Source organism: Fundulus heteroclitus, chromosome 1, assembly GCF_011125445.2.
Source record: "Fundulus heteroclitus isolate FHET01 chromosome 1, MU-UCD_Fhet_4.1, whole genome shotgun sequence".
In the NCBI taxonomy this organism is placed as follows: Eukaryota; Metazoa; Chordata; class Actinopteri; order Cyprinodontiformes; family Fundulidae; genus Fundulus; species Fundulus heteroclitus.
The window spans coordinates 10,045,550-10,072,985 of NC_046361.1; the positions used below are offsets into that span (position 1 = coordinate 10,045,550).

Here is a 27,436-nt window from a genome sequence, read left to right on the forward strand (position 1 = left end):
GCTTTTAACTTTTTGCTCTCTCTTTTTTCTTCATAGAAGGTACACCTGGTCTGACGTTCTGTTAGCTGTGACATCATCCAGGGAAGACAGATCACCCGCTACTACCATCTAATCTAGAACAGATTACTAGATCAATGTGTGCTTCTGTGCTTTTTTGTCTCTCTTGTTGTGTCTCTGTTCTGTCTTCTCCAACCCCGTCGGTCGAGGCAGATGACCGTTCATACTGAGCCCGGTTCTGCTGGAGGTTTTTCCTTCTCGTTAAAGGGTGGTTTTTCTTTCCACTGTCGCTTCATGCTTGCTCAGTATGAGGGATTGCTGCAAAGCCATGGACAATGCAGACGACTCTTCCTGCTTGTCGGGACTTTGAAGCAATCAACTGGTTTCCCTTATATAGGACATTTTTTTGACCAATCTGTATAATCTGATTGAATTTGATTTTGTAAAGTGCCTTGAGATTACATGTTTCATGAATTGGCGCTATATAAATAAAATAAAATTGAATTGAATTGAATCCCTGCAGTGGTTGGAGGCATCATGCTCTGGGCACGCTTTTCTTCAGCCAGGCGGGCAGAGAGGGTGGTCAGAGTTGATGGGAAGAGGAATGGAGCTGAATACAGGAGAGTCCTGGTGGAAGAGCTGTTGGAGGCTGCAAAAAAAGACCAAAGGTTGGTGAGGAGGTTCACCTTCCAGCAGGACAACAACCCTTAACTTACAGCCAGGGTGTACTCTTGTGCAAAATGGCCTAGTCAAAGTCTAAACATAAAGTTCATTGAGAGTTTGTGGCAGACTTGCAAGTTATTTGGAGGTTTGTGCTGCTAAAGTGACAACGTTAGGCTCTGGCTCCATTTAATGGCCTCTGATCCAAGATTTTTCTGGAAATTTCTTGACATATTTGGTTTTACAATTGGGTGCCATTTTTCAGTCTCCTTGTTCTCTATTATTGCTACTTTATATTGAGCCAGAGACTGCGACATTTCTCAGAGCAGAACTTCAACACGTGCTTGCTGTCCTCTCATGTATGTTTGGTGTCCATGAACTTCTAACTTTAGTTTATAGAGACTGCTCGAAGTTCTCGATCTGTTGTCCTCCTTTGGCACAGCTTTTAGATTTCCTGCACAACACAACCCAGATAAAGAAGAAACTCAACATTAAGCAGGCTCTCTTAAAACCTTGGGAACAGTGCGAATACCATGAAGATGACATGCTACTGAAATAAATAGAAATGTCCACAAGTGCCGTTTTCTCCCAAGCAAAAAATTATCCGTGTTGCCGAACGTTGTAAACACCTGCTCTGTGTCGGGTCATGGAGGTAACTAGCACAACTTTCAGTACAGAGGAAAGCCATTTAGATTACAGATTGCTTCTGTTTCTGTTTTTTGTCACACAATTTTGACGTCAGACAAAGATGAGAAGTGTGCCACTCTGGGGAGCAACATCCTGACGTCAAGCTGATCTTTAGATTTTGGGGCACTAGTTTCCTGTATTCATTAGTAGTAACAGGAGGAAGATGTTCAGAGAGTAAAGCAGTAAAAGGCTCAGGACAAAGGGAACCTGCAACAGCCGCGTCGACAACTACAGCCTTTAGTACGCTCCACCACGAAGGGATATGCCGTCCTGAATGTATCTTCAATTAAATCCCATTTACAGTTCAGGAGACAGTCCATGTTTTCAATAAACACGGCGTAATGAGATGCAGCACCTTCTAGTGGTGGCTGAAGGACAAACAAACTTATCAACCCAGCTGCAAAGAACTGTTTTTCGTTTCACCAGGACAGAAACATCTGTCAGCTGTAGAATTGTTATTATAGAGGACGGAAATAAAAACCACATAGAGAAAAGGAACCAAATCTTTATTTGTGGCAGGTTTTCTACAGGCTAGACTCCGCAACATATGCTGCTGATCCAGGCAGTTTAAAATGTGGCAGGTTAGGCCTGCCTTGCTTTGAAAATTGCAGAGATGTTAAAAAATGTTTTTAGAAAAATGTTACCATTCATGCAAATAATCGTTGTGGTGCCTTTATTTATTTATTTTCAACAATAACTTTGCTGAAGACTTTCCTTTACTATTGACAATAAATGGGAAGAGTTCACACTCCATCATCTAACTTACAGCAGAGTTCCTCCAGCAATGAATGAAACATTGGCAACAAGGCTGGAAAAAGCCTTGTCCAGAGGATGTAAACATTTTCATCTCTCAGCACAGGTTTCTCTGGTGCATCAAGGAGCTGGCCTGTTTTGGGGATTTCTTACCAAAAAAATCCCCAAAACATTATTTTTGTTACGCTTTACGCAAAGTGTGCCATCGGTTCATAGTTTTGTGACTCTGGTACAGGTACCTTAGGTGGAACTCTGAAGACATGCTGGTGCCACTTGTTAGTAACCTAATAATTGTGATACGGAGCTAATAAACAGCCAAAGAAATTAATTGTTGAAGCGCCTAATCAGAATGAAGCAGGCAGCAGTGCTGGTGGCCACTTATGCCGCTTAACCAGCACAACTAGAACTTGTATCTGGGAATATTATCCAACCTATTTTAATGGTGTCATGCCTCCAAAACAAAAGAAATAAATAAAATAAGAAATGTTGTACAATCTTCTAATTGATGTGCTCAGAGCTAACTAGTAACATTATGTACCTGGCTTTTGCACTTCTGAAGCGCTGTAGCGGCTTGTTTAATAGAACTCAGTTTCATTCAGTGGGACTAATTATCAAAAATGCTAATTTTTTTTATTTTTCTACTGTAGCTGTCGCCGTGTTTAGTATCCAAGATGGTCATATTGGATTTTAAGGTTCGGATTTGGGAGAAACCTGCAACTATTCAACTCAGTTTCCTAAACTTCACCCTTAGAGGTTTCACCTTGAGTAAAAACAACCAAAGCGTAGTTCCAATGTATCCTTCAACAAATCATGCAGAGCCAGCGAAGAACACGTGTTCCTCTTTTAACGACATAAAACAAGCTGTTGGTCACTGTTGGCTGACGGTGGCATTTGTTGTGCAAAATGTTGAGACCTCTGTTTTGGGAGCTAGTTTTATCCAGGATTAAAAAAAAAAAAACAACCTTTTCCAGACTACAACGCTGCATTTAACAAAGTAAAACCTATTCTGTTGAGCGGTGGTAGCCTGTGAAGCTGCTGCCCGAACATGACTGCCACAGCTTTGATCTTGGAATATAATTGCAGCTATTCAGAGAGCAAGAATATTTAAAAGCCTACAAAGAGCCACCGCGGGAGTCAGGAGTTTCTTTAGTTTATTTAGTTACATTTTCCAAAGCTTTGTTTGTACATTCTCTGCAACCCAGAACAGTAGAAAACCTTCAGAACATGCGTTTGTTTAAATGGGACAGACTGTTATTATTAGTGCTTTATTTACATTTGAGTAAATTTAACGAATGGTACAAATATTCCATGCAATGTGCATGTAGAAAGAAAGAAAAAAAAAAACTTTGACAGTATACCGTTTAAAAGATATTATCCATCATTGACCAGCAATTTCCCCACATTTAAAACGATCAACGACACCTACTTGACTTCTTCTTTAGATACAACCCACAGGCACAGTTCTAAGCACCGGATAACAAGCCCGTCAAATCTCCAACGTTACTCTCCCAAATCAATGGGTCCTTTAAGAATTCGCGGACAGGTTTTTAAATAAACAACTTACCCTCGCAAAGAGGACGGTCCAGATAACCTCTTCCAAACGCACCTCCCCGTGTGTGTGTGTGCAAATATGACCTCATAACGCTGCACTGAGCATTACAATATCCCAAAGCTTAAAAAACAGGGGAGGTTTATAAAATACCGCACTGAACTGAACCGCTGTTGTAGCAAAAGCAAAAACACACAAGGTGATCCTTAAGGTTCTGGGACCTTCTTTCACCTGAGATTTCTTTGTAAAAGAGTAACAAGAAAGCAAGACCAAGTGGCACTTAGAAAGGTTTGCTGCCCTGATTAATGCTAACACACACACACACACAGATAACACAGTGTGATTGTACATGTACACATATGCATGTATATGGCTAGGAGGCGTTTGAATCCAGTGCATATTTAGCAACGGAGTTAATACTTGTATAAAAACAGCCTTTCTGGCTGAGCTCGGTTAGCTTAAAATGCTCAATTTGGTGGAAGTTCTTCCATATCTGTGTTTAAAGTATTATGGTTTCACACCCAGGCGCCTATCTGAGTTAACGTTTAACTAAAGGTAATAAAAACCTGAAGGAAAACGAAGACAAACCCCAACAAAACAAACGTTTCATTGACCTCCAACATGTTTCGACAAGGCATCTGATTAAAACGTTAAAACAACATGAAATCAGTCGATTCTTCCGTCGCAGACCATAAAGGCTAAAAATTGTCAACGCAGACGAAACATTACATTCATGTTTTAATAACAGCCAACACACAGCCTATGAAACGACCCTATAAATACAACACAGGTTTTACTACGTCTTGCTAAAGACAGATTGATGGAGATTTGATGTCACTATCAAAATCTACAACTCTTTTGTGCAACTTTTACTTCGTCCAAAGCTGTGATATCGGATCGGCCTTCGTCAAAGAAATGATTAAAGCAAACTCACAATTTGCCGCAACATTTAACACTCAATTAAATAGAAGCAAACGTCGGCAAAATTAACTAAACCGATCAATCTGCAAATTAAATAAATCTTTGAACAATTGTTCCCAACTACTTCTTGAGTGAAAAGAAAAAAAGTATTTAAACTTCGCACAGATTGAATACAAACAAAAAAAAACAACCTATGTGCAGACCTCCATCTGTTTCCACAAAGTGGAGAAAAAAAAGGCTAAATTATTCAGGCGAAAACATTTCAACATAAAACAAGACATTTCAGGCATGAGAGTGTTTCCCTAGAGTGGAATAAAATATTCAGATCTCCTTCAGAGAGGGCCCTGGACGTTTATGTGAGAATAAGTCAGTGTGGAGGTATGTGCTCTGACTCGCCTCAAACCAATCTGCGTATCAGACCACCGTCAGCGACCGAGCGCCCACACCGCCGACTGTGCTACCTCTGTACCTCAGGTCAGCTTTATTAGGACGTTTTAACCGTTAGCAATAGCATCCGTCAGAAAATAAAGCAAACCTTCAAATGTATAAAGCTGTGCGTTATGCAAGCGGTGAGTGCTTTAGATACTCTTCTGTGCAAAGGATCAAATTTTGAACTTCTCCAGGTATATACACAATACAAAGCATTCAGACTGATATGAATGCATAATAAAGCTCCTGGCTGCTGATTCTTGTCGCGCTTCGGTCTCACCTAAATCGTAGGGGTCAAAGGTTAGACAGCCATCCTTATTCTAAATGTAGCTATTTTAAGAGGAATCTACTGCTGCAGGACCACAGCTCTCAGTGTGCATGCTCTGCAGCGTTAGCATTAAATGTTCTTGGCTTCAGTAAAACGACCTCCTCACGTCTGATGGGCTTTTCCCCCCCTGGCTGATTAGTGCTGGCCCAGAACATTACTTCTGAAAGCTACGCTGACACTTGATCCTCCGGCGGACCGCGTAGCATCGGTGAAGACGCGCGCAGACGGTCAGAGATGTGGATGAGAGCGTCCGTCAGCACCAGGGTTCCCGCTGGGCTCTGCCTCGAGCCAGGCTGTCTGCCCTCTGCCAGGCGCTCTTCATCAGCTCCAGGGCGTCGCCGCAGCGCTTCTGCACCAGTGGGTCCGACAGCTCTCTGTGGGGGAGGTCAACCTGTGGACGGACGCAGGGAGGACGGGTTAAATATACCAACTTTCACACTCTTATTCTTGCCTAATCAGCACCGATACCGTAATACCTCTACATGTTTATTTTTCCCTGTCAAGAACACGATTCACAGTTCATCCCGACCTGAAAAATGTCTTTCCACGTCTTGTCCAGGGCCTCCAGAAGCCGATCCCTCTCTTCACAGCCGCTGAAGTATAACACCCATGGAGGGAGGAAGTGAGTCCGATCTGCTGCGAACTCCTGCGGAGGACAAAAGCCGAGGCTGAGTGCTGGAAACAGTCCAATCTGCAGACTTGCATTAAGGCCGAGCAACACAAAGACACAGGAAATCATTCAAGCGTTCAGCGCTCCCCGCAGCTATTCTCATGGCTTGTAAAGAGGCCTTAAGATGAATTCACCTTTGATGCACTAGAACGTTTTAAATATCAGGACATTCATTCAGAGGGGAAAAACATGAATAATTGTTTTCACAAAAATACCTCAATATTTTGTGCTAATTAAGTCATTATTTTTGGTGACTTTACTTTTTAAGTTGGCCAGGGTTTAAGGATGTTTTCAATAGTCAACAGGACTTCTTGTTCCCCGTATTTAGGTAAGACAAAGACTTCAGCGGCTCATCACGACCTGCCAATCATCCACACTGAAAGCAAACACTGAAAATAAAAAATGGAACAGCACTACATGAGAAATGGTTGATTGGGAACCTGAGAGGTTAAAAAAAGCTCTTCTGAGTCCGTTTCAGGAGCTAAGACATTAAGATTTATTGTAACAAATGCTTCAGGCGGGTCTGGTGTGAAACAAAGGACTAGTTGGTACCAGTGTTGTAGTAGTCATTAGCTAAATTTAGAGACTCGTGACTCGAACTTGGACTCGGACTCCTACATTCAGATCATTCTGACTCGGAGATTGAGAAAAAGACTCGACTTTTTTTAATATCATTAGGCTATAATTTTAATATGTCATTAGAATATTATTTGGTGTATGATTTTAATATCTAAATGTCGTACCGCGCACGTGACGTCACCATCTCATGAGCAACGCTCCTTGCCGCTAAGGTTGGGCAAACAGTGTGAGAGCGCACGTAGCAACCAGCCATTACACATGCAACAGATACAACGATATGACCAACTTTACAGCTGTTAAACTTTCACAAGAGGATGTCCAGGCGCCCATTTTACTGGTAGAACTGTGGAACAACATACCAACATTCAGCTCAAACGATGGATTGAGTGTCGAGGGCCGAGTTGATAAGAAGGTAAGTCGTTGTTTTTCTCCTGCTCGGCATTCATGCCGTCATCGGCCGGTTTTTTTTTTCTGTTTGTAGTCACCGTCCAGGAATCGGTATAAATTTTCCGGCCCGCCGAACAATTTAGTCCGGCCCGGTGGCCAAATGCATTATCATTATCAAACGGCTGTATCTCCTCGCTGCATCGACCGATCCACACCAGATTTGTTGCGAGTCATGGGGGAACGCTGCCGAACGCGTTTGTGGGAATCGCCCGGTGGACGGGCGAGGAAAATGCGTAACAGCATCTGCGGTGGCGGGCGGCCGGCGGTGCGCGGACCCCGCCTGCCGGCCGGCACCGCAACGGTCCACGAACCCCGCCCGCCGGCCGGCACCACGGCAGTGGCCAATAGACCGGAGTGCGCTTGGCTGCGAGGGCCGATCAACGCCGCTTGCGGCTTTAACATCCTTCATATGCGGCCTATCAGCGTACCTCGAGTCGCTGTTGCACGTTCCATAACAACAATGTTTAAAAACCATGGTTAGGAGACGTCTTAGACTTTACCGAGTAAAACCAAGGGTAACTACAGCGAAAGAGTTATTAGTGCAATGGAATGTTACTGCTTCATGTCATACATCACACGTCACGACATGTTCCTACAACGAATTTGGATCAATAAGTGACTCGACTCGGACTCGACTCTGATTTTTTTTTAATGACTTGGACTTGACTCGGACTTGAACACTGGTGACTCGAACCTGGACTCGAGGCATAGTGACTTGACTACAACACTGGTTGGTACCATTTCAGTTTTATTTACATCGGAACTAACAGAATCTATAACTCTTGTACAAATAAGGATTGAGATATTATGTAAAAAATGGAATTTATTGAAGGCACAATTTAAGAATTATGGTACCTATAATCACTTTATAAAAATATACAGCTGAGCATTATTGTGTTTGGCATTTTAAAAAGCCTCAGTCAAAGCTGGAAAAAAGCAGAGACGTTACGCGGCCAGTGTATTTCTTCCTTAAGATGACCACATTTGATTTCTCTAATGAAAACTGGGGACGTCTCTGATGTGGTTAGGGGCAGAATCTCTGCTGGGGCTTGGTTTGTTGGTTTGTTTAGTCTGAACTGCAACGCTGAAAGGGGAATGTGCGTTCGGCAAAGCCCTGCTACATCGGGACAGCGGCAAGTCCCGGTAAATACCTCTGGTTGTGCTAAACTTCTTTACTACCGCAGTGATATTACACACTTGGGAAGAATATGTAATGCGGCTTATAATCCGGTGTGCCTTATGGTCCGAAAAATACAGTATTTCATGTAAAATCATGTAAAAATATTTCATAAAAAATGTATTGGTGAAAGATGAATTTACGCAGCCATTTTACTGGAGCTGGGGCTGATTTGTTCAGCGCACCTCAGCTGTAGTTCAGTGTGTAAATGAGGGTCAGGGATCAGGTCTGATTAGAGAATCTAAACCAACATTTAAAAACAATGGAGTCTGTTATTGACTCTATTCCCTCTGATAACTCAGACAGATACGATTACAGCAGAAACAGTTTAGATCAACTACCAACAACGGCCTTTTTTCCTGCAAAGCAAAAAGACACTCCAGCTGTTGACTAAAACGTTCTTAAAAAAAACTACTTGTTATTTTCTGACGTACCAACAGCAGAGCGAGATAAACGGCAGATCACTCACAATAACGCAGTACTCCTTGTCAGGCTCTATGCTGACGGCGGTCACGTCGCAGATGTCAGCGCTGCCCAGCGAACGGAAGAAGCTCGTCTGACAGTCCTGATGGCAAGTTAGCAGCATGCTGTCTGTCACCACCAGGCAACATGGGATACACGGGGTGGGGGCCACGCCCTGGGGGATAACCTGGGGTAAAATAAATCATAGTTTTACATCGGTCCATAATGCTGGTGCTAGAAATGCTGATTTTAATGGAGGAAAACAAAAAAATGCAAGGCTCAACAAAGCGAACAATAAAAGAGGACGGAGAAAAGTGATAACACTATTTGAAATAGCAACAGTGCAATGACGCCAACGTCCTCGACTTACTCCTTTGGAAACAGACTGGCAGAGGAGCTGCATCCACTCGGCCATGTCCTGCTCGTCGTTGGCACTGAGCACCAGCGGGGGGCGATCCGTCAGGATGACCTGGAAGGCGTGTGGGCGCTCGGTGTTGTTGGAGCGACGGCAACCTCCACAGTGTTCCCCTCTGATGAGCAACAAGAAGGGGAGAAAACACTGAAAACACCTGGGAGAGCATCCTTTTCTTTCCTGAAGGTTTGGTGCTGCCTGAGACTCACCCCATGGTGACCGACAGCAGAGGGGTCACGTCTATCCTCTCCGAGTAGATGTACAGAATCCCATTGCTGCCCAAAATGAGGACAAACATTTACAATTAGGCTACAATTCATTTTGTGCCTAAGAAAGCCTGAGACGCCACAGACATGCTAACTGGTTGTTTGGGAGTGATGGTAGAAAAACTCCTTTTCTGTCCTAAAATCCCAAAGATTAACCGAGACGTTTGCTAAACTCTACTGGGACGAACGCTTTTGAAGGAGACAAATAAGGAGGTTTTCACCGACTAAAAACTTCAGGTGGGTTTGAAAAGTAAGTAAGTAAACTTTATTTATATAGCATCTTTCACAGAATAAAAAAACGAAGTGCTTCACAATAAAATCAGACATAAAACACAAAATAAAAATATAAATACGGCATAAATGCAACATCATAGCATCAAACTAGTTAAAAGCCAGTCTGAACAAGTGGGTCTTCAACTGCTTCTTAAAAGAATGAATAGAGTCAAGACCGCGCAAAATAAAGGCAAAAACATGGCTTTAAAAACACAGATCCCCTCTGGTCCTGAGATTGGTTTCTTTGGCTGGAGGATCTCACACTACGAGAAGGGGAATATGGTTGTTAAAGGTTGGTAATATAAGACGGAGCATGGTTACTCAGGGCTCTAAAAGATAATCCTACAATTTTGAAATGAACTGGTAGCCAATGTAAAGAGATTAAAACTGGGGTAATGTGCTGTCTTCTTCTTCTTGTGTTGAATAAAAGTCCTGTAGCCGTATTTTGCACTAACTGCAGACGGCCAAGATCTTTCTTAGTCAAACGTATAAAATGGCTGTTAAAATAAGTCAAGACGAGATGAAATAAAAGCATGAATAATCGTCTCTAATTCAGCCTTTGACACCAAAGGTCAAACCTTAGAAATATTTCTTAGCTGAAAGAAGCAGTTTTTGGTTAATCTGCCAGAATGACACTCTAGTGACATGGCAGAATCAGAAATGATGCCAAGGTTTCTGAGGCCTGCAGTATGAACATGAGATGAGGCCCCTCATGCACGTTGTTAAGGACTGTGATGCTGCGGGCCTGAGACATCAACCGTGTTGGGGAAAAGACAAGATGGTGAAATGAGTCAAAGTGAGCTTGTGGTCCGTACCTGAGAACGACATAGCAGCTCTTCCACATCTCTTTGCCCAGGTACCTGGTTCCAGACCTGTACAGCAGAGGACCTTCTTTGGTGCTGGAAGGGACTCCAGAGGTGGGAGTGCCTCCTTGGGGAGACACAGTCATGTCCATTGGGTCCTCCCAGTGGACCAATGAATAAAGCTGAATGGACACCTCAGAAACCTGGGAATAATACCAACACATGTAATACAGCTTGGGAGGTACGGTCATCCAAAGCTACTACAGCACAAAACATTATTCTACCTCACAATGAGACTCCTGAGAGACAAACTTATTCAAAGCTAGCTTTTCCATGGTGGCGTCTGTGAGGACGGCAGGATAGGGAGGCTCTCGACAGCCCTGGACCATGGCCGACTTCAGGACAGACAGGAACCAGCTACGGAGGAGAAAAGGATGCCAGTGGATAGACGATCATTCAGTAAGCAGTCACGTTTTATTAAACGGCAATACCAATTATATAACCAATTCAGACCCTCACTTTACCTCTAGTAATGTCCAAGGTAAAATCTGTTATGCAGTAAAGTTGTGGTGAGAGATTTACAAACATCAAAGCCATCGTCAGTAAAATGGGCTTTTAGTAATTATGACACTATTAAAGCAAAGTTGACATTGTTTAAAATGTCTTAGTTATGACAAGCCCTTAATTTAACCTAATCCCAAATCAAGCCCTAAATTTAACCTTGTCTCTGTTAATGTCAAGTTGTCATAACAAAGACATTTTAAACAATGTCAACTTTGCTTTAATAGTGTCATAATTTAAGAAATGACAATTAATGACAACAGTCCTAAACATTCATAAAGAGTCATTTATGTTCATAACAGGTGTTATGTCATGTTTATGACCCCTTCAAATAAAGTGTAACCGGAGTGGTTAACTCAGGCCCTGTTCCCTCTGCAGGCACATCTAGCCCAAATCGGATTTGTTTTGGGTCGAGCGATCAGGTCAGGCTTTTTAGAGCTGAAATTACTGAAAGTCACATTTATGGTCTTGAATCTGACTCATCTGATCTTTATCAAGGTGACTCCAGTGGGAACAACCGAGGTGGATTTAATAGGACGGCCGTTACTTTCCATCAACATTTGTCACAACTTGGCGGTGCCTGGAAGTGATCTCAGTATCTCAGTTAGCATTAGCAAGACAGACAGCCGCCGTCTGCCACAGCGCTGCTCAGTGGAGGCACAGCCGGAGGTCACACCTCATTAATGTATGCAGCTCCACCTCTACTCTGACCAAACTGGACGGCTCAGATAGGAACCGCTTGGACGAGGGATGGAGCTCAACGTTTGTGTGCAATCCTGCACAGGGAGAACTTTGCAACGCGGTTCTCCGTTGTTCTCACTCATATCGCATTGCAGCGGGGGGCAGATTACGACATAATGAAAAGTTGCCCTGGACTTTCTAAAGTTACAAATGAACTCGGTCCATGTGAAGTTGTTTCAGAATCCCTGCCCCACCAGTCCTGGCTGTGTCCCTGCATTCAACAGACCTCTGCGCTGCCAAACTTTGTAAAATTAACTCTTTTTATTAATGCGTTTCCCAATCAGCTCCCACAGACACAACAAATGGCCTTCTCTGGACACCGTAAAACTTCAATGTGTGGACCAAAGCGTGCAGTGCACCGAGCCATTGCTCTTGGTTGTCATGAGCTGCAAACATTTCAAACTGGAGGCAGATTTAGGCAGCATTTTAAAAGCAAATCAGAACTGAGCATTAAGACCTGCTGAATGTAGCCTGAGGGAACAGCTAATCAAATATTTGTCACCACGTTTTAGACTGAATTCATGTTTTTATTTTTTTTAAATCATCATTTCACCTTGAAAAACGAACGCGTCGCAACAACTGCACTGAAAGCAAGACATATATATAACATAGCAGCCAATGATGGCTAAGAGGAAACATTTGTCCAGGACTGCGGTACTATAAAGCAACTTCAGGAAAACTGTGTGTCTGCCGCCTCTTTAAACACGCAAACAAAAAGGTAAAAAGAGTCTTAAGAAACGACAATGTAGGGACAAACTTACACAGTCAGGGAGCCATCAGCTGTGTCCAGCAGAAACTTTCTTCTTCTGTTGGTACAAACCAGCGTTACCGTCTGCTGGTCAAGGCCCACCTGAGGGAAAACAAAATTCAGCTCGCTAGGCTAGTGTCCCATTCGTCACGTCACGCCCCAAAACCTACACCACCCATCCCTCTGCTGACTGATGAAATGCAGCTCTGAACGAAAAAAGTGCTACAAAGCCCCAAAATCTAAAATGTTGCCTCTAATATAAAGGATCATAACCATATAAATGAAGGCAAATCTATCCAGAGCAAATCAAACAGCAAACTAGTGAGGTGTGGAGGACTTACAGAGAGATAGTCAAGCTCATTGTAGGAAACGGCATCTTCCACTGTGTAAGGTTTCTCAGCTGCTCCTGAGGATAACAGGCAGTTAGAGCATCTTCGTCTGTCAAACGGACGGCAGGAGCTAAAAACTGAACCCCGCCTTACACTCAAACTCTGAGGCTTGCCATGACGTGGGGGGGATGGTGTCGGTTTTGTAAACCCTAAAGCATCATAAACCCTGGTGCTGGCTGCACACACTCACCCTTTCTCAGTAAGTAGATGTAACAGTCGGTCAGCAGCAGATAGAGAGGCTGCAGGTCCCCCTCCATGTGACCTGTACTCATCCTCACCATCTGAAAAACACCAAATAAACTGCAGCTACATCGTTGTTCTTTGCCTGTTTTTGCCATCGCTATTAGGGCTGAACGATGTTGGAAAATAATCTAATTGCGATTTTTTTTCTTAATATTGCGATTTAATAAGATTTTTTTTCCCAGTTTAATTTATCATGTCTTTTTAAACATATACAAACAACAAATCTGTTTGTTTCCTCGCCGTGCGGATTAGTTGCTAAAAGACCCACAGCATCTAAACTCAGAGCAGAAATGATTGCGTTCTGTCTACGACATATTTAAACCAAAATTGCAATTTTGACTTTTCTCCGCATTAACCACAAGCAACAAATATGGCCTCTAAAAAAAGATGTTTGTAAACAAGGACTATTTAAAAACAAGAACTTTTAATATTTCTATTGATCAGAATATTATTCAAGAGAACAGCTTTTAATTGATCAATCCTTGTTGAACATAAAGTGCAAAGTGCAACCAACAAGTAACTCTATGCATTAAACTAATTGACCAGAACTATGCTATGTATGATTTATATAAACTCTAAAACAAGTAATGAAATTAGATTATCTCACTGCTGCAACTGCCTTCCATTCCATGTGGAGGCAAACCCACTTTAAACATTTTACCGACACCTAAAGGACGTGTCTGATTCACTAATTGTTACAAAGCCAAAAATTGCAGACCTCTGCGGTTTGGAAATTGTGTTTTTTAAAATCGCGATTATATTGAAAAAGTGATTAATTGTTCAGCCCTAATCACCATGGACGACTTTGCTGGGATGTGATTTGAAGGCGGCCTCATGGTGTGACAGAGGAGACTTTTGTAATCTGCCAGTTTAGAAGGAAGCGGTACAGCAGCGACTGACTAAATGGGCCTTGCCACATTTCCACAGGGAAACTGTCTCGTAACCATTTCTGAATGTCATAACATCAACGTTCTCAGTTAAAGGGCCACAGGGAGCTTTTTGCTCTCTATGTTATTTTGGCTGCCAAAGACACAATATATAAAATGGCCGTTAATAAACAAAAAAAAAAACTGACAGGACACAATCAATTACTCTTGAAGTTTAGGAAACAATCGTAAAGAGAAGAGGGGAAAAAAACGCTCACCCTGAAAAGCTGCTCCTCATTCTCTCTGAATACGTGGATCATGAGAAGAAGCAGGTGATTGTTGTCCACCCTGCAACACGAGGAGGATTAGATCGACTCCCCCAGCAGCACCGCTGCAACAAACATCTGCTCTCATCATGGCTTCTTACTTGAACTCTGCTGGGTGAGAAATTTCAGAAGGGCTGAGTTTCTCGCGCTGCTGCGTTTCCTCAGCGACGGTCAGATCTTCCTGTACGCTCCCCTCCTCCTTCACGGCGGGCTTCTGTCCCGCTGGTGCTTCTTCTTCTTCTTCTCCATCTTCAAGGCTACCTGAAAGAGCCTGCGACTGGCCATGCTCTGCAGCGTCATGGTGGCCACCACTCGGGTCAGCAGCGTCTGGACTGCTGGGGGTAAAGCAGCGGAGGTCTGCAGACACAGGAGGCGTGTGCAGGACGCCTGGTCTTTCGGCCAGAGAGGGATCAAACGTCTCTCCTGGAGAGGGGTCCGGGGGCTTTCCCTCAGAGTCCTTGCGAAAGGGCTGCTGCGCGGGAGGCTCGGAGCTCTGTTGGCAGCTTTGCTCGGTGTTCTCCCGCTGCTCCCAGGACCCGTTGAGCCGCTCCATGACGTCGCTGAGGGGCCGGCCAACGGCGTCCATGGAGGTGTCCGCCATCTCTGGGAGCCGCAGCAGGCCTTCTGATCCCTCCTCGCCCCCTTCCTCTTCGATCGCCGACCCGACCCTGCTTCTGCTCTGCTCTCCTTCGCTGTCTAGGAGCACCACAGTGGAGTTTATCGAATCGACGTCCTCCGAGTTGCTGTGGTTCGTCTCCACGGCTTCGGAGGAGAGGGAGGTATGGATGCTGCTGCTGGAATCCGTGGATCCCCTTCCACGCCGCTTCTTGCCGGGCTTCTTTCGCTTAGCCATCCTGCAGACGGACAACAAGGATGGCAACTACAGCTTCAGGGCAAAGACACGGCTCTGGAAGCGCTCTGTACCTGATGACTTCGAGCTCGTTGCCGTTGAGCTCCGCCTCGTCTCCGGTGGTGCTGCGGCGGCTGGCCGCGTGAACCGGAGTGACGTCCGCCGAGGTGTTGGTGTCGGAGTCCTCGTTGAAGGGGTTGTGCCGAGACGGGGGGCTGTGCGGAGACAGCCGAGCCGCCGCCGTCCCTGTCGCCGTGCCAGTGACCGCTGCTGTGTCACTGATGACCGTCTGGGGATCAGAGCCAGCCGACCGCGGGCAGCTGGCCTGATCAGTCAAGTCACCCTCTATTGTGAAAGAGAGCAAACGTAAAAGCAGCTGCTTTCCACATTTATGCGTAAAGAGTGAAGGAAACGCAGCGAGTGCTTTTTCCTCGTTGGTGTCAGTAACATTTAGAATAATCAGTCTACTAAGGTTACAGTGCCAGTGAAAAGAGTAATACACTCGTTAAAATGAATTACAGCTGCGTTGGGTGCATAACTTTAAATTTGTACGTTTTCTTTAATCCACATGGCAAAATTACACAAACCAAATCATAATATATTATTAAACGTCGGGCCTTCTGGAAAGCTCGTCTGTCCATTTCAAATCTAATTTTGATGCATGTTTGGGATCAATGTCCTGTTGGAACACCACTTACTGTCCAAGTTTCAAACCATCCAACTAAAGCTGCCACCTCTAAAGGAAATGACCCAGAAACTACCGACACTCAAGCCCATCATCGACTGAAAGTCACGGCTTGGCGGTCAGACAAGAGAAAGTTAGAGCCGTTTGGACTTTTGTTGGGAGGCGTCATAGTGAGGCTTTTCCATTTAAAGCAGCTGTCAAGCATGGCAGTGGTAGAATCATGCTGTGGGGCCGTTTTGTTGGCGAGGGGGGATGTTGTGTTCAATAAGTCAAAAGAAATAACAAATGAGATCCTTCCTCAAAAACTTCCTTCCTGTTAAAGGGGAGTTTTCCTCTCCACTGTCGCTTCATGCTTGCTCAGTATGAGGGATTGCTGCAAATCCATGGACAATGCAGATGACTGTGGCTCTACGCCCTTTCAGGAGGAGTGAATGCTACTTGTCAAGACTTGATGCAATCTGCTGAGTTTCCTTAGAGAGGAAACTTTCTGACCAATGTGTATGATTTGATTGAATTTGACTTTTTAAAGTGCCTTGGGATTACGTGTGTCATGAATTGGCGCCATATAAAAGAAAATTAAATTGAACACCAGCTTGATGGTGGAAACTTAGACAAAACCGGGTAACCCAACTGGTAAATATTCTCCAAAGCGCTTTAAAACTTGTTTTGTAATTAATAATATTTAAAAGCCAGGTCCCTGCTAGGAAACCAGGCAATTAAGAAAAAAAAAAAAGTGAACATTTCTCACAGTAAGAGGCATCAGATATCCGGCCAGAATTTTACCAGAAGCTTGTTGACGGCTCAAACAACGGCTCTTTTACTTGTGTTCATTTTGAGCATGTGGATATGAAAACACAATAAATTTAAATAAGTGAATTATTGCTTTTAAAGTCAGAGAAGCTGTTTGTTGAATAATCATTACAACCTGGAAAAGAATGATTGTAGCCCCTAAAAGCCCAAAATTAACACCATATTCATGCCTAAGATCAGTGTATGTACACCTCTCACCGGCACTGCATTTAGGAGGAACTGATTTGATTCTTGTATCTTTTTGTGCATTTTGGCAGTGTTGAAATGCGAACTTATCAAGTAAGTATACAGAAATACTGTGAATTTCCTCATTAGCACACAGCACAGCCAGGGTTAGGGCCTGAAGCAATCCAAATTTCTTTGGGGGTTAAAAAAAAAAAAAAAAAGGACCAAACAATGTAAGAGACATCAAGTAATTACAGAGACAGCAAGAGTCACAGGCCCAGGTCAAGCAATATTACTGTAGCGGCTTCAGTTGGGTTATGTGAAGAATAACACGCTGTGTTTACTGAGCATTACGGTTAAAGAAACTGTCCAGAAATTGCTTCTTTTTAAGCAATTATACATCATTATCAAAACTGTAATCTCAATTTTATAAAACTAGCACAATTTAGAGTGTATAAAAGCCACTTGTAAGAGAAAGAATTAGATTACTGAACACTGAAGTCAAAGTGCGCTGACCTATCCCAGATAATGCAGATTTTTATCAGCACTACAGCTCAGCTGAACCGGGGCCAGCGCAACACGTCAACAGGAAGAAGAGATAGCGATACGCAACACAGACAGAGACACGGTGGGAAACAAGGAGCCCAGGACGGACAACGTGAGTACCATGACGCTGCGTAAACACTAAGGCAGAATGGGCGCGCATGAGACCCCCGAATGAGTAACCCAAGCAGAGCAGGACAGACAACCCACCCAACAATAAATCTGCAGATTAGTGCTCTGCTTGGGTGTGCATAAAAACTTTATGCTTTACTTCATGATTAATGAAATTAGAATGAACCTAATTTGACTGCAAACAGATGCGAATGAAAGTGTTTTAATGGATGCCCCCCCCCCGAGGAACTCTCATTTAATCAAACGCGTTTCAGGGAAGCAGACCTTATGCACCTTTAACAGACAGGGACAATTATTTATCTATTATTTCTCTAGACCGGTTTACTGAGATCTGTCATGCAAATTTTTTTATTTTTCTATATGCAATCTAGTAATAAGTGCAGCGATAACAGGGGAACATTCAGGTCAAGCACTTTGTTAGATGTATAAAATGTGGCAAAGAAACAAAGAAAAGGTAATGGACAATATTGTATCTATTAATAAATAGCATTTAAAAAAATTAACTATGATAAAAAATTAGTGAAAGTATAATTATAAGTATTATTCTATTTGCTAAATTGTCAGACATTTTTCTTTCTTCAAATTTAGACATTTACTTATATGTGGATAGTACTTAATGGAATTGTCATTAAATTTGGGTCAAATGAACCAGTGAACCAGAGTTAATCAAAGCTCGCAAAGTCATGACGTCGTCAAGGTTTTCTCCCATTGTTGAAAATGCACATTAATCTTGTTGAACGTAAGCTTCAGAATTTGAAGAAAGAAATACAAAATTCTCAGAAATAACCATCTAAATAGTGTGGTATAAGTAATCCTGATTAACATAAACCAGGAGAAGTTTATTCTGATTTGATGCCAATAATATGGAAAAAAATCTATTTGCATAAGGTCTACATGAATCTATGGTTTCAACTATATTATTATTCCAGTAAACACCAGAACATAATGAAATAGATTTTATTGTTAATATTGCCAATCTCTTAATTAGGTGTGACAAAAAAGGAATGCTTTTATTTTCATTTAAGACGTGTGTAAGGTTTAATGCAAAACTAAATATGACAAGGATTACTTTGTACTAGACTACTTTGTAAGACTTGTAATTTACAAGGAAGGGATAAATGCATAATTAGAAAATATATTGGTCACCTGTTATTATTCATCTGTAATTTGACATTTATGGTTACAACTAAATAAAAGAATGATTTAGCAATGTAGCCAAGCATGGTTTTATAAAGGTGTGTTTAAAAACAGCTAAAATTTACCAGCCCACAGGTTACAGTCTTGGGAGCGGTGGTTGAACTGAGCATTATGGCTGAAATAAAAACTGGTACATTGTTTCTGCAGCAGTAGGACTAATTCTTGTTTTTCTGCTTTACATAAAAGCTTTTAGGGCATGTTATGCTTCTTTGTTTTAATATTTTGTCTAAATGCAGCAAACACACTTTAGAATCTGAAACTGGCCGCTGCATTATTGCTTGTAATAAAAACACAGCACAGCAGATATATTACTCTAGAGATCCCAGAAAACTTAGATCCAAACTGAAACCTTTCAGAACCAAAAATATAATTCACCCCCCCCCCCAAATTCAGACACTTTATTTTGCATCAGTGGGCTCTCTTACAGTCTAGGTTCCCAGCATGCATTGAACGCCAAACTGTGCACAATCTCATGCTATAAAGAAGGCAGAGTAAACATAGAACGAGTAGGCAGGGAGGAAGGGTTGACCATTGTCCCACCTTCCCAGTCTGCACTTGGCAACGACTGCAACACGGGGAACATGTCACCAAAATCATAGTCTAAAAAAAAAAGAAAGAAAGAAAAAAGGAGTGATAATGTAAATTAGAGACTGAGTGAAAAAAAAAAAAAAGACAGGAGACAGAGTCAATGGCAGAGAAACGGTAACATAACATGATCCATGGAATGTGAAACAACAGCATCGATGAGGGTAAAAACAGAAGTGAGAACTAAAACAGAGAACCGGCTCAGTGCTTTGTGGGGAAAACAGAGACTGAGCGCTGCAGTTACCCCAAAGAAGGCATTCTGGCGCCATCGGTGTGCGTACGACATCAAATACAGTCAAGTGCAAAAAGATTAGGACAACCCATGACAGCCTGTATGCTGTTCTAACATCTACTGACATATTATTATTTATCATCCATTTTAAAAACACTGAAAAATTCATTTGATATCAATAATCTCTTATAAATTAAAGATAAAACCTTTTTTTTTTTCAGGAAAAGGGAAGAAAAAAAAAAACACTCCCACTTTTATCCGACTGGAAATGACTAAAAGCACAAAGGCGTGACATTTGGTGCGCATGATTCTAACCTTCTTACTCAGCATTTTAAAGGAGCTTTGCCCTGTTTAAGCATCAGACGTTCGGTGCCGTGTTGTGCCGACTGTCGGGGTGAGAATGATCACCATGGTAAGAACCAAAGAGCTGAGGCACTCAGAGAAGAAGAGTTTCCAGCAGTGTATGAGTCTGGCATGGGACTTAAAGACGTCTCCAGTTTCTCAGTGGAGGACATTCAAAGCTACCGCCAACACGCCCGAATCTGGTCGTCTAACAAAGTTCACCTAGCAAGCAGCTCACGAGATGAGAAAACAAGTCTCTAAAACCCCTAAAACGGCCTCTTGTCCCTGTTGAAGAGCATGTCTCTAAGAGAAAAAAAACATTTTCCATCCCCCAGAACTATAAAAGGGAGGAAACTTTTGCACCTCAAGATAAACATGAAGGCCAGACAGACGGAGGCTTATCAGAAAGAACGAAGGCAATGAGCAGGACGTCTAGAACAATGTTTCTGGGACGGATGACTCTAAAACTGAACCATTTGGACACAAGAACAGAAGACATGTTTGGCATAAGTAGGGGGTCCTGACGTCTTCCACAGCGAGAAACACAGCTTGTTGATATTTGTTTTTACATGAGTAAAATAATGTTTGCTGTTTAAGTGCAACTGAATGGGAGACATCAGATTCCTTTAAAGAGCTGAATAATTCATGGTGTGTCCTAATTTTTTTAATCGACTGCCTTTTAATATAAATGAGCTACAGGGCCTTACATCGTTCCACGACCGGGCATGTTTGAGTAGGGCTGAGATGAAGCATGGGAATTAGCATTTAAATGCTAACAGGCTCTGAATATGCCTGAAACCCCTAAAGGCAAAAGACAGAATATGAAGAGAACCGTAGAAATATATCCATTACAAGACAAATCTAAACTAGATATTCCAATAGGAAACTTTTGAAGCATGACAAATAGAGAATGAAACTGAAAACCAGCCTCCTCTGTAAGTCTTAACCTAATTTAGGGGTAACGTGTAGGGCCTGAGCCGGGAACGGGCCGACCAGAGAGAAACCAGCGTGCGCTACCTTCACTGGAGGGGGCTATGGCGCTGTCATCCCACTCCAGGTTGGTGGAAGTCAGGGACGTGAAGGAATGCAGAGACAGGCTGTCCGAGCTGGGGAGGCGCTCCTCGAAGTCCAGCAGGTTGTGCGGCTTGTAGTATTCGGGCATGTATGGCGCCACGTCTAGGTAGGGCACGTCCTAAACCAGCAGCAGACATCGGGCACGTTAAAGACACGCGGCGGCGAGGCGGACAAGCTCACGGCCGTTTATGGAGACGAGACGCGTGCTGACCAGCTCCAGATCAAAGCGAATGAACTCCAGGCCGGACACCAGCGTGAGGAAGAGCGTCAGGTGGTCATGGCTGCAGACCAATGCGTTTCTACGAGGAAAAGTGATATTTTAATTACAATTTAGAGCATTTCATAAATATTAAAACAGTCTTTAAAAGTCCAAGGAGAAAGAGTTAACAGCGGCCAAACACATTTTTCAATGGTAATAAACAAAAATCAGAGCATACTTGAAATAATACTTCTGTAACAGTCCTTGATTCTCCTGGAAGAGGCGCAGGTAGCTTTCCAAAGAGCTCTCACTCAGCGCCAGGTACAACCACGCTCGGCCTACAGAGAACACAGAGAGGCTCTTTGCATCTTTCACTTCAAATGTGACGACCTAAATGGTAAACGTGGCTTACTTCGACCAAGGTTGGTGGCTATGTGCTGAAGCTCATCTATCTGCCGGACAGCCTCCCTCCTGGTGAAGTGAACGACCAAGACCCAGTAGCCTGATGAGATGTCCTGTAGCCTAAAATCACAACACAGTCGTGTGGAAAAAGGGAAAAGGGAACACCGGCTAAGAAGGTACAAGGGAGGTTAAAAAAATAGATAAAAATAAAATAAACATTTTGTAAATTAAAATTATCTTCAGGCAGACTGACCTAAAAATACCAGCACCTCATCTAGCCATCATCTCAGAACTGCCAATTTTCAAAGTTGGGAAACCTCACTTCACTCCTTTCAAAAAGTTAAACTTGTATATTATATTCATTCATTACACACAGAAGATTTCTTTTAATTTTGATAATTATAACTGACAACTAATGAAAAGCACTAATTCAGTATCTCAAAAAAAATCTGAATATTGTGAAAAGGTCCAATATTAAAACACACCTGGCACCACATTATAATCTGCTAATTAACTCAAAACACCTGCAAAGGCGCTGAAAAAACGTCTCTGTCTAGTTCTGTAGGCGACACAATCACTGGTGTCCAAAAGACGACCACTGACACCTCGGACAAGGAGGGCAAGACACAAAATCTCATTGCTGGCTGTTCACAGAGACAGCGGGGCGAAGGGAAGGATGTGGTAGAAAAAAAAGTGTCCAAGCAACAGGGATGACCGCACCCTGGAGAGGATAGTGAAACAAAACCCATTCAGAAATATGGGGGAGGTTCACAAAGAGTGAACTGCAGCAGGAGTCGGAGCTTCCAGAACCACCAGACAGACACTGCAAAAAGAGAACTAAAAATAAGTAAAATTTTCTTAAAAACTAATGTATTTCTCCTTGATTTGAGCAGGTAAAGATTATTTACCAATGGAATGAGTAATTCTACCCCTAAAATAAGATAATTACATATACTGCACTTGAAATAAGATGATGGAGATGGATTGTTCCTATTTTAAGTGTAAAAAATCTAATTACATTGGCAAATATTCTTATTTACCTGGTCTAATCAAATTTTTCAAGAAATATTTTCTTATTTTTAGTTCTATTTTTGCAGTGGGTGTATGGAAGACCTGGTTTCAGCTGTCACATTCCTCGTATCAAGCCACTCTGGAGCCAGAGACAGCGTTGAGAACGTCTCGCCTGGGCTACAGACAGAAGCACTGGGCTGCTGAGTGGTCCACAGTTATGTTCTCTGATGCATTTCCTTTGGACCTCAAGCAACGTGGATTCTGTGCCTCTCCTCTCTTCCTCCAGAACTTGAGGTCCAGTGTGAGGTTTCCACAGTCAGTGATGGTTTGGGGTGCCATGTCCTCTGTTGGTGTTGGTCCACTGTGGTTTCTGTGATCCAAGGTCAACAAAGACATCTACCAGGAAGTTTCAGAGCACTTCACGCTCCCTGCTGCTGACCAACTTAATGGAGAAGCAGATTTCATCTTCAAACAGGACTTGGCACCTGCACACAAAGCCAAAGCTACCAGTACCTGGTTTAAGGTGTTCTTATTCGGCCAGTAAACTCACCTGACCTTCACCTCGTAGAAATCTATGGGGTATTGTGAGGAGGAAGATGCGATACACCAGACCCAACAATACAGAAGAGCTGAAGGCCACCATGAGAACAACCTGGGCTGTCCTAACACCTGAGCAGAACCACAGACTGGTGGAGTCCATGCCGCGCCGCACTGCTGCAGTAATCCAGGGAAAAGGAGCCCCAGCTAAGTGCAGAGTGCTGGACATGCTCATCCTTTTCATGTTCATACTTTCAGTGGGCCAACATCTCTAGAAATCCTTTTTCTTTATTGGTCTAATTTTCTGGAAATCCTTTTTTATATCAGTCTAATTTTCTCACATACTGAATTTGGGTTTTTTAATTAGCTGTCAGTTATAATCATCAAAATTAAAAGAAATAAGCAGTTGAAATATATCAGTCTGTGTGTAATGAATGAATATAGTTTCACTTTTTGAAAGGAATTACTGAAAAAAAAAGATAAATAATAATCAACCCTTTCATGATATTCTAACTATATGACCAGCACCTGTACATGTGTGCAGGTTTTAAAGCTTTTTTTGTTATATGTACTACACAAACATACACAAGATGGCATTTGTTTGCATAGGATAGTAATAAAAAGGCCTTTATGCCCATAAGGGCCATCCGTCCTTAAAAAAGTTGAGCAAACTGGACCAAAGATCGATTGATCTATCGATCTATCTATACATCCATCTATGAGTTTCTGAAGCTAAGAGGCGATACATGATCAGGTAGATGTCCTTTATCCCACCAATAAGCCAGACTGGCTAACAGAATCGGTTCTTTACCAAACTGTCTCTTCCTCATAGGCATACACCTAGCTTATCCCTAGAATTAGGAACCTTTGCTATGGTTGAATGGTTCATCAGAAAACGTTAGTTCAGATTCTTTGAAGTGACGTCTTGTGAAGTTAACGTCGGTGACAATGTCTAACCGCTGGGCGCTTGTTGAACAGCCAACAACTCAAAATGGAAAAGCTGTTATCAGCGGGAACCTCGTGGTAGCAGAAAATGACAGTGTGCAGTTTCAGAAGAGAACGTTGTCTTCTTCAGCTGAACAACATCGGTTTCCCTGCTTTCCCAGATGGTTACAAGGGACATGGCCCTCATGTATACGCAACACCAGAATAAAAACAACCTGATCCATACAAACAAAAGTAGGAAGAATTTGAAGTTCTGTTACTTTAATTTCCAACATTCTGCAACCGTCTTGCTGTAAACCTCTTACCCATAGAGCAGAGCATGGTCAAGGTGTTCACAAAGACGCTGAAGGACCCGGTCGTGATTGCGGATAGCTGGAGTTTCATCCTCGCAGGCAGCGAAGTAACTCTGTAACTGTAGAGAGACACACGCAGTTCAAATAGCTCTTAGAGAGAAGGTGAAAGCCTTTCGGTGGGCGTTCAGAGCAGGAATGCGGCGCACTTCTTAATCCTGAAGGATTTAGAAGGTACTGAATCTGCATCAGTCCTACAGCGAGTTAACTCTGTGGGTATCCTTTAACACAAAGTTCAAATGACAACCTCGTGAATTAGGTGTGTTAAAGATGTTTACATCCTCACATTTCATTGGTGCAGCTAGACTGCTATCCAAAGCCGGTTTAGCATCGCTAAAAACTAACTATTGTTTGTGGATTGTACATTTAAGCTAAATTTTTGTACGTTTAACTATTTCAGGACCCTGGAAACAAAGCTAGATCACAATTCTACTGGTATTTACACAGCGTCGATGCTGGAATCTCCCTGGACAGATCTCACATCCAGTGTTGAAGCGCTGAAGCGATCTATAGAACCCAACAACATAAAGTGCCTTTGAAAAGTATTCACACCCTAGAGATTGTGCACACAGTGTTATGTGTGGCAGAAAGCTAACTCTCCACATCATCCTGAAAAAAACGTGGCGGTGGCCGCATCCTGCTGGGGTGATGCTTTAGTACAGAGGAGTCGGTTGGGCTTGGTCAGAAGATGGATGTAGCTAAATTCAGAGCCCTCCTGGAAAAATACCGGCTGAGGCGTGCAAAAGACTGGAGGCAGGGGTTCGTCTTTCAGCGGGAAAGTGACCTTAAGCATGCGGCCAGAGGTGCGCAGGAACAGATTAGATCAAAGCATGTCTATATGTTAGATTGGCCCAGTCAAAGTCCAGAGCTTAATTACTGAGAGTCTGTGGCAAGGCCTGGCTGCTGTTCAATAATCTCCGTTCAATCTCACTGAGGGTTAACCATTTTGCAAAAAAGGCCGCTCTTCAAAACCAATGCAGCTTTTTTAAATGCTGAATGCAGGGGAGATCGACTGTACATCACATGACCACAGTAATGCAGTGCACAAGGTAAAAGCTGCCAATTTGCTTGCAGGCTTGAGGCGCAGTAGTTTGTAAACACCGATATAATCTGACTGCATTATTATTCCCCCCCTACGGTGGGTTATCTGGCTGCAGTAACACGCTGACGCCAGTCGCAGCTGAGCATGATGAGCAGATGTGTTTGCGGGAACAGAGGAGGAGGAGGAGGAAACAGGCGAGCGTCCCTCCTCATGCTGCAGCTCCATGTGTAGCCGCGGCTCTGTTTACACCGCTGCCTGCCGCAGTGTGCGAGCAGCAAGGGTCACAGCCACACGTGCGCGTTCATGTGAAAGTTTTAGCTGGGGGGGGACCGAGGCCCACCGCGGGCGGTAGGCTCCCCGTGGGAACCGGGTCCCGCTTTGCTCCGTGGTCCCCGCTGGGGCAGGGCCCTCGGATGGTAGCAGTGTCCTTGCAGCTCGAAAGTTGCCCTCTTTCGCAAACAGATGATGACCTAATATTAGCTACAATGAGTCAAGCCCGTGGAAGAGACGCCGCCGCCGTAAAGCCGTGTAAAAAGAAAAAAAGAGGGGCGTTTTTCCGAGTGGACGTATCTCACCTTCTTGACGGACAGCGAGATGTTTTCCAGTATGCGGTCCTTCACTTTCAGCTGGTCCATCACTGGGCTGTTGGCAGCAGAAGGCTGTCAGCTGACTCTCCCCAAGCAACGCTCTTTTCCTGCCGGAGCTAACGCCGCCCACATTAGCTGCTCAGCGCACCCTCCGCCGCATTTGTCGTCCTCCTTCTTCTGGTAAACTTTAAACTAAGCACACAGCTCCCGGTGTTGACTCTGCAAACCGGCTGGCTAACCCAGAACCTCCGCGGTAACGGCTGCCGCCGCTTCCATGTACCGCCGGGCAGCACAGTTAGCTTACAGCCTCTACTTTCTCCTTCTTTAAAGGCTAAGCAGCAGCTCCCCCGGCGCCCTGGAACAGATAAGTTTTAGAGCATCGTTTAAAGAAAGCTGGTGTCGCTCAGGCGGCGGACAGCGTAGTGTTACCTTCGTGTCGGCAGCTCTTGTTTACGTGCTCGATGAATGGAGCGTAAGCTAGGGCGCTGAACGGAAAGCCAACCGGCGGAGGGTTACGTGACGTCACCTAAACGTGACTTGGATGACTTCACTATGGACGATTTATGTACTTATCTATTGCGGTATATTTGTATATTTTATGTATTGTTGTTGAACTTGTTTATTATTTTATTGAAATAAATAAAATAAAAAATAAAAAAAAGTATGAAGGACGATCAAAAAGTCTCACAATCATTACTATGAAGGCCTTCTTTTTACTAGAACTATTGTCATTCCGGGCAGTGACATGTATTTTTTTTATTTTCGTGTAATTAAAGTGAATCAGACTGAAGTTTAGAATAAAGATGCTATTCCTTCCCTCAAAATCTTGTTTTAGGGTAACAGCAGCCTTAGCCTAAAAAAAGGTAATATTCTTCCATTTCAAGGTGATCTGTCCAGAGCAGAATACTATCAGTTGCAGTACTTTGCACCTTTTGAGCTTTCTCGCCTTTGTCACGTTATAACCGTGAATGTCAGCGTGTTTTATGGGGATTGCATTTGACACAAAGTGGCCTTAAGGTCTGATGCACGGTTTGGGTTTGTAGTGCATGTCTTTGTCAAAACAGCTCAGGCCCAGACAGAATGAATGGAGAGCCTCTGCAGTACTTAGTTCCCCACCAGACTAGGAGTTTTACATGTGGGACAAACATTCAGTTGGACCCATTTGACTGGAGCATATGTTCTTCAAATGTGCTTGCTTTGTCCACAAAAACCTGCTTGTAGTAAACTTAAAATAGGACTTTTTGTGGCTTTCTTTATGTCTGTCTTCCACAAAGGAAAGGCCTCATTTGTGGCGTCCATGCTGAATAGCTGTCAGCAAATTCCCCCACTCAAAGTTGTGGATCTCTGCAGCCCTTCAGAAGTTACCAGTGGCCTCTTAGCTGGGTTCCTGGTTGGTTTCTCTTGTGTGGCCTGTCAGTGGATGTCCACATCTTGGTAGATTTCCAGCTCTGAGATGGATTT

At 43.3% G+C, this 27,436-nt stretch overlaps 1 protein-coding gene across 3 annotated transcripts; it reads right to left on the reverse strand.

Moving 5' to 3' along the window:
* Window positions 1–3,231: 3,231 nt before the first annotated feature.
* Window positions 3,232–26,540, reverse strand: plekhm2 (pleckstrin homology domain containing, family M (with RUN domain) member 2). 3 transcript variants are annotated; one of them, XM_036131556.1, is made up of 21 exons: window positions 26,405–26,539; window positions 25,964–26,330; window positions 24,302–24,408; window positions 21,514–21,623; window positions 21,340–21,439; window positions 21,114–21,201; window positions 20,846–21,020; window positions 19,210–19,269; window positions 15,212–15,482; window positions 14,389–15,141; window positions 14,240–14,309; window positions 13,043–13,133; window positions 12,805–12,869; window positions 12,477–12,565; window positions 10,698–10,830; window positions 10,426–10,616; window positions 9,281–9,346; window positions 9,030–9,189; window positions 8,667–8,846; window positions 5,854–5,970; window positions 3,232–5,715 (listed from the first exon to the last, which is right to left on the reverse strand). In XM_036131556.1, the coding sequence occupies exons 2-21, from the start codon at window positions 26,021–26,023 to the stop codon at window positions 5,578–5,580; spliced, it is 3,024 nt and encodes a 1,007-aa protein (XP_035987449.1). In that variant the 5' UTR covers window positions 26,024–26,330; window positions 26,405–26,539; the 3' UTR covers window positions 3,232–5,577. The 3 variants fall into 3 exon arrangements, with proteins under 3 accessions (XP_035987449.1, XP_035987506.1, XP_035987558.1); XM_036131613.1 differs by having other exon boundaries at window positions 12,805–12,863; window positions 25,964–26,540; XM_036131665.1 differs by lacking the exon at window positions 19,210–19,269 and having other exon boundaries at window positions 25,964–26,539.
* Window positions 26,541–27,436: the final 896 nt, after the last annotated feature.